The sequence below is a fragment of the Myxine glutinosa genome, chromosome 2, assembly GCF_964187855.1.
Source record: "Myxine glutinosa chromosome 2, kmMyxGlut1.1, whole genome shotgun sequence".
In the NCBI taxonomy this organism is placed as follows: Eukaryota; Metazoa; Chordata; class Myxini; order Myxiniformes; family Myxinidae; genus Myxine; species Myxine glutinosa.
In genome coordinates, this window is record NC_136262.1 from 113367029 (window position 1) to 113375147 (window position 8119).

The 8119-nt window shown below is 43.3% G+C and overlaps 1 protein-coding gene across 4 annotated transcripts in view; it reads right to left on the reverse strand.

Moving 5' to 3' along the window:
* TRIP12 (thyroid hormone receptor interactor 12) overlaps positions 1–7819 on the reverse strand; it is a 127409-nt gene extending 119590 nt beyond the window's left edge. Inside the window, exons 1-4 of one of the 4 annotated variants that reach the window (XM_068107428.2) lie at positions 7669–7694; positions 3378–3518; positions 1194–1307; positions 857–943 (exon numbers count right to left, since the gene is read on the reverse strand). In XM_068107428.2, the coding sequence (XP_067963529.1) occupies positions 857–943; positions 1194–1307; positions 3378–3518; positions 7669–7679 (353 nt within the window). In that variant the 5' untranslated portion in view covers positions 7680–7694. Of the gene's footprint in view, positions 1–856; positions 944–1193; positions 1308–3377; positions 3519–6809; positions 6952–7668; positions 7695–7733 lie in introns of those variants that run through there. The other 3 variants (XM_068107427.2, XM_078771433.1, XM_078771434.1) reach the window with 3 other exon arrangements.
* Between the last annotated feature and the right edge of the window lie 300 nt (positions 7820–8119).

The window sequence follows — 8119 nt, forward strand, 5'->3', positions numbered from 1 at the left end:
CGTCCTAGCTTATATATAGTACGGGCATGCCCTAGTATACAAAATAGGAAGAAAATTAAGTGAGGGTGCTCTGATTGTCCATTGTACTAGTAGTATTAATTATTCCTTTGTAATGCCTTTATAGTAGCACGGCAATGCAAAGGACAGGCCCACTCCCCCACCCTGACTGTTAGGCAATACTATTGGTGAGACCTTACCACTTATTCAGGTTATAATGCTCCAATTGTCATTGTACATGAAACCAACCATTACCATTGACCCTAGGTGTGGCTGTCAGAGGAAAATAAATGGTAAAAGATAATTCGTTTTTGGGGTTATAGTTTGCAACTTTACAGAATAAGCTACAGCTTCCTTCCAATTGCCAATCAGGTTCAAAACACCCAGAGGCCAAAAAAAATAAATCATTGCTTCACAATCGTGTTAACAAATCATGGTTTTGCATCAGAAAAAGTAAATAAATTAAAAGGTCAAATCTATCGAAGCAGCAGGAGCCCGATTTATTATACAATGCCTCGATAAAATCAAATACATTTTTTAGGGTGTAACAGCCTGACTGCTGTCTTCTGTGCAAAAAATGACTACACGACTGCAATTTCATCATCTCCATTCTTGTAACTTAGACCTGTATAGCTCGAATAGCTGCTGCATGTTACCGATACAAGGTAAAAGCCAAAACAAGTTTAAATGAATAGTGTACAAAACAACAGAGTGTGGAATAGTAAAGTATCGAGGAGAGAAGAAAAAGAAAGAACAATGCCAGTGTGAGACTAGTTGATGTCACAAGTTTGGCTTTCTCAGGTTTAACCACAAATTCAGCCATACTGGCGTAGAAATGTTAAGAGCAAGTTCAGCGCACCTGCTGGTTGACTGCCCCCCCCGGGTTGCCTTGACAACTGGATGCTGAGCAATAGAAGACTCGACAAGCTTTCTCTTCGCCTGGCGACTGCACGTGGGGAGAGATTTTCTTCAAATAAATAAAACCCGTGGATTTGGTATATTGAAGAAAGAGAAATACATTTAAAAAAACAAAAAAACAAGGTAATAACTTGAAAATAAAAAAATAAAAATCACAAGGAAGAAACAAAGTGATGTAAATATATTATATAATCAGATGTTTTGAGACAAAAGGTTATTGAAAGCAAAAGGAGAGAGCAAAAGGTGGAAAAGGTCATAATAATCAAGAGGAGAACAACCTTGAACGTCTGAGAGTGGGCGGAGAATGCTGCTCAGCTGGTTCGCTCATTTGGCTCCTCCCTCGCTCATGCCCCCGAATGAGTTTGCAGTACCCCTCGAAAAGCACTCGCACTCTAATAAGAGACAGGAAGAAGTAGCTATTAAAACAAAACCATGCCTACACCAAGCGCAAATAAACATGGCGATCAAGACGCTCCACAAAGTCTGAAGATTTCAAGGAATCATCACCATGTGGTTAATCTAGCGGTGCAAAAGGACGTACGGCACACATCATGTACGTTATACGAGGAAGACATTTTAGCCACAAAAGAGAGATTTATACTTGAAACAAATATGGCATTTCTACAACCAAACCACTCGTACAAAGCAACCTTTCCTTGCTCAAGTCTCTTTCAGCATCTCTCACATTTAATGTGGTGTCCATTAAAGAAAGGCAATGGTTACCACAAGATGGCCCGGTTCCCGATTGGACAAAAACCCGTGCATTTGGTCGTGGCTGGCTGTGTGCATGCCACCCAAATGCAATTCAAATGCTTTAACCGCTCCGTAAGAAAAACATCTGATACAAAGGTCAAACCACCGGAGGTGTCATGGAAAAATAAAACCATGCACAGTATGTCGCAGTTTCCTTCCTCTGTCTGCCAAAGCAGGTCTCAAGCTCGCTGGAAGGTCTTTCGCAAAAACATTGGAGAATAGATATAGAGGATCGGCAGTTATGCCGGGAAAATATCTAAAGCATCGTGGATTATGTCTCTCACACTCACAAAGTCAAACAAATACGCATGGGTAAACACCATAGACAAACAACATATGGCTCCACCAAGATAATCATTACACGTCCTGCAATGAGGAGTCAGGATGGTCGGGACGGGCCATGTGGCAGACCCAAAGTGCCTACCTAGCTTACCCATTTGAAATCAGGAAAAAAGTTTTGCCCGTGCAAAGTCAAAAAGGTGGGAATAAAGGAGCAGACAAAGTGATGGAGTTTCATTTTCTACAATGTCCAGTGGATCTCGTAAATCCCATGGTGACTATTTAAAAAAAAAAAGAAAAAAAAATAAATTTATATATATATATATATACATACATATGTATACATATACATATATATATATATATATATATATATAACTGTGAGAAATAGTAGAAACTCCACAGTACGAGCAGGGCGTCTCATTTGCATTGAATATATAATCAGGAGATTGAATAAGACGTGGACGTAGCTTCAGGACTTCAGGACACACATATGTATGTATATATATATATATATATATATATATATATATATATATATATATATATATATATATATATATATATATATATATATATACACACACACACACACATATATATATATATATATATATATATACATACACACACACACACATATATATATATATATACATATACATATATATATATATATATACATATACACACACACACACACACACATATATATATATATACACACACACACACACACACACACACACACACACACACATATATATATATATATACACACACACACACACACACACACACACACACACACACACACACACACACACACACACACACACACACACACACACACACACACACATATATATATATATACACACACACACACACACACACACACACACACACACACACACACACACACACACACACACACACACACACACACACACACACACACACACACACACACACACACACACACACACACACACACACACACACACACGCGGTTCTCCGCCGCCCTTCTTACCCTTACCAAGTGGGGATTAATCCCCTTGTTCTTTCTGGGCTTGGCGGAACCGAGAGACTTGAAACGCCTCTTCCGGACAAACGCAAGGTAGGGTTTCGGGACCAAGTCTCGCTCGTACCTAAATCCCTGCGCCACCACGGAAGCGAGGAAGCAAGCCTCGCACGAGCCACGTGTGATCTGGGTACACCGAGCGGATCGAGTACCACGTGGTCCGTGCAGTTTTAGGTAGTGGAACCCGAATCAAGCGGTTCTATTCATACCACGCTTAGTCAATGAGGAAATCACGAGAACGATCGAATGGAAAAGGAAGAACACAGGTTTAATTATTATTCCCACACGTATATACAATGATCAGTACGCAGAGACACAGAGCAGCACTTAGTCAGTCTTATTTTACCTTCCCAGACTCGGGCCCGTCACACTCACACAGAGGATTGCAGGCAGGTTGATGTGAACGGCCCCGTCTGGCTCTCCACGGTCCCAGCACGTCCCGCGAAGATGGCAAGCAGGCGGTGGAAGGAACCTCGTAGCGCGTCTCCTGAACAAAAGGCAGCCGATGAGGTAGAAAGGAAAATACGCGTCTCTCAGCGTGGCTGGCGGTTACACAGCGCGTTGTCACTCGCTTAACTTGATGCACTGTACACGGCTCGGCTTCAAGCTCAACCGAGCGTCGCTTTATATACGAGCGGATTGAGCGCGTATCCTGGTTCATGCGCATCTTCCTCCACTCAATGCCAATCCAGTCCTCCTACCTCTCTTCAATCCAGGTGCTCACGCGCTTTCAACTCACGAGTCCTTCTCGTCAGTCCTTTGACGCTCTCAACTGCTGGTGGCTTCGCGCAACGGCTTATATTGATACGCCTCGAACCTTCTCGAACCTTCCAACCATGCCCTTTGATGCAGTGCTGCCGCCACACCCTCTGAGCCCTGATTGGCAGCTTGCGCTTACCGTCAGGTCCTCTGCCGCCCTCATTCGGTCCCGCCCCGACCCTCCTAGGCCTGCCTCGTGTTAATTCGCCAAAATGAACCAAAGGCAGCAAAAAGAGGCATGAGGCTAGGGAGGCGGGATAGTCAATGGAAGTAGGAGTAGGACCTATTCTCCTTACTCTACTCAACGCAGAACTAACATAGGAAAAGGACTAAGCTCACAAATACTAAGACATAACTACACTATCGCGAGGCTACATGTTGCTTGTGTGACTAACTATGAGGGGGAAATTTAACCTTTATTATACTGACCGTTACCAAAACTCAAAACCGCAACAATATGTATATAGGTGTAATATTGCTGCACCTAGACAAAATTAAAATTTCTTGCCACTGAATGTCAAGGCCAGCCAGCTAGTTCGTGAAAGACTAGAGTCAAAAATAAAGGTTTCCTCAGAGATCCCACAAAAGGTGCGAAAAACTGAGGTGGTATTGGTGGTGGTAGTAGTCTGCAGGCCCTCAAGTTGTTCTGCATGCTATTTGTGAATAAAGTCTTCGGTTTGCAAAGATATTGATTAAAACGAATTCCGTTCGGCCTTGAAGCTTCTTTCACCATTTGCAAATGTCAGATCAAGGTGTGTCCTTGAATGATTGATGGCCAATGCAATTGCTGCACATCACAAAAACCGCAGGTAAAGGGTACTGCGAGGCTTTCCCACGGGCGACTTGCAAAACTAAACTTTACAACTGCTCAGGCTTCAGGGTTCTACACGAGGACAAGTCATGTCCAGCAGACTATATAATGGAAAAGCAGACGACCAACCTTGAAAACGCCATGAGGGCTGATCGGACCTTAAACATGCTCCGAAGCATCCAAATTTCAGAAATATAAATGGCATTCTCAGTGACACAAACACAAATAGCCGAGGGTATCCGCAAAAGCACAAATCTCATCCTGTGCAGATTGTCATGTGGCGTGATAAGCAAGATGTATTCCATGAAAGGCTTGCAACAAGGAATCGATTAATAACAGAACATCAATTGAATAAATAGGGTCAGTGGGACATCAGATAAGTGTGTGCACTTGCCTCGGAGCTGTCTAGCCTGGGTTTGAATGTCAACCCAGCTACAAAATGTCAACCTGGTGTTTCACCTGCAAGACGCCATGCATCGATGTGTGTGTGCACCGTCCATCGGATGCACATTAAACCGGCGTAGCCGTCTGCCGCTGACGGACATCGAAGATCCTAAGGTTCATCAAGAAGATCAAGCCAGATGGTTGAGGATAGATATATAGATAGACATTGATGTAGAAAGAAACCCATTTACTAGCGCTAGGTGGTGGTTGGTAAATATCCCACGTCGTCTTCTTGCACGAAGAGGTGAGTCATCATCGACACCCTGAACAAAGTACAGCTTCATGCACTTCCAATCCCAGTATCCTGCGTCGGAGTGGCGGTCGGTCCAGGTCCAGGATTTATTCTACTGTAGAAACATTTCTCAACGAACTGCAATAAGCACTGGAACACTGCAAAGGGCATGGCCTTCCAATTTAAACATCGAGTCAAGAAGATGCCGGTGGTCCATCTGTTATCGACGTATAGGATTCAGCCTACTGGTATATCCATGGACGAATCATTTGGGAAGTAACTTCATTTTAAAATACACCTTGATGCTAGGGATTACCAAAACATCTCTTCATTTATAGAGACCTCAATGGATGTTAGGATTGCAAGAACACCATCATGCAGATCTCTACTCTACCCCTACAGTACAATTTACAGAAAAGTGTCAACAGTAAACAGGTCAAAGCGTACACTGCTCCGAAGAACACTTCCTAAATTTACCAACATGAGGAACGTTGATGCATCCACCGTTTCACCTGTGCCTGTACTCAAACACGAGTAAACGAACCCGTCACAGCCAAGTCAAAAAGTAAAATAATAAAATAAACTCAAAATCACCGAGACACATAGACCAAGGCGTCCGTCCGGTCAAGTTTGACTGCGTCCTTCACACGAAGATGAATGCTCATCTACATTCTTTCTTGTACTCTGGGAAAACTTCGCCTGCATCAAATGTGAAACAAAACAGTTAAATCACAACACAACAACCTTGGATCGTAGAAGCAAACAGAAGGTTTTCCACAAATGAATCAATGCCAAAGTAAAAGGAAGTAAACCATAAAGCTTCCTCCAAGGATTCTGTACAGTTAACCCGTTATCCTGGAGGTTGAGGTTAAAACCGACAAACACTGCAGAGTTCTGTGATCACCTCTTTGTGTCATGACTGTGGTCATCACCACAATGCTTCCTCCAAGGAGGATTCTGTCCAGTTAACCTGTTATCCTGGAGGTTAAACTGACAAACACTGCGTGATGTGATCACCCCTCCGTATCATGACAGTGGTCATCAAAAAAAAAGCTTCTTCCAAGGAGGACTCTGTACAGTTAACACGTTATCCTGGAGGTTGGGGTTAAACTGACAACCCCTGCGTGATGCGATCACCCCTCCGTGTCATGACGGTGGTTATCAAAAAAAAAGAAGCTTCCTCCAGGTAGGATTCTGTACAGTTAACCTGTTATCCTGGAGGTTGGGGTTAAACTGACAACCCCTGCGTGATGCGATCACCCCTACGTGCCATGATGGTGGATATCAAAAAAAAGCTTCCTCCAATCCAAGGATTCTGTACAGTTAACCTGTTATCCTGGAGGTTGGGGGTTAAACCGACAAACACTGCATGATGCGATCACTGCTCCGTGCCATGATGGTGGTTATCACCACAAAGCTTCCTCCAAGGAGGATTTTGTACAGTTAACATGTTATCCTGGAGGTGGGGGTTAAACTGACAAACCCTGCAGAGTGCCGTCTTCACCCTTCCCTGCCAAGATGGTGGTTCTCACCTGACGTCTTACGCTCCATGTCGGACCCGCAAACCAAGACTCCGCAAATCTATCACGTAGTGACGATTACAGGGGTCAGGGAGATTGACGGGAAACTTAACTAGTCTAGGGCACAGGCCTACCTCGAAACACCGTCGACCGTAAACATTACGATTGGGCTCCACGGAACGACTGCGATCGTCACAACGAACGAACCAATGGGAAACGCCGATGATTCGGTCAACGATTCCACAATACAATCAGCACAAAGTAAATAAATAACAAACACACGGGGACACACCTGCCTAGGCCTCAAGCGCTAGTCTTTACCAAGCGAAAGTCGTTTGGGAAATGCACAAATGGAACCCAAAAGCAAAACGCCTCACAACCATTATAGTTAGGATAACGATTATTTGTGGAATAAGGACGAATCGATTGAGGTAATAACGAACGAGTCGCTTGGAAGAACGAGCGGGAGCGGGTAAAAAAGACGACCCTACCTCACACGGGACTCTGGCACCTGAAATCATAGTTATCATTGTAACTACAAACCAAATCACTCGTTAATATCGTTACTAGTTTGAACAGCCGAGGCAAAACGATTGGGAAAACAAGGCCCAGGGCTTTGATATTCACACACAGACCTCCAACGTAATCTCGATGACACAAGCACGTCATTATTATTATTATATATATATTATTATTATTAATAATACACAGTATCTGAAGTTAATGATGAGGTAAATTACCATCAGTTTTGTCATTTTCGTTGTTATCCTCTCTTATGCTAACACAAGGGGCGGGAGGACGATCAAAAAATACTTCACCTCAACAAGCGACTACAACATTAAGTGTTATCACCTCCTCGCGCTTAACCTACCAGAGCTGCATTTACGAAAAAGAATGATTGTTATTGTGGTTATTTTTTACTTCCGTCTCGTTCACCTGCGCAGATCTCTCCTCTGTCTCTGTCCTACAACCGGCGGCAATCAGCAGGCCGCGGCGTGATGACGTCACGTGCAGTGCGAGATGACGCAATATGTGCCGTTCTGAGGAAATTGTTTACATCCATGCGTGTCGTGCTGATCTTTAAAGAAGCCTTCTCCGATTGATGTTGTATTCACGATCCGTCGAACCAACGGATGATAGCATCTCGGAGCTCAAAATCAGGGAGCATAAAATAAATATATATATATATATATTCGCAAATAAAAGGTGAACGACCGTCGTGCAACAACACACCGCTTTTAACGCTGACCTACATTTTAACGAAAAATTACTAATTGAGTGCAGTAGCCAAACATAAAAGCAGTAAGAATGAACAAATTGTA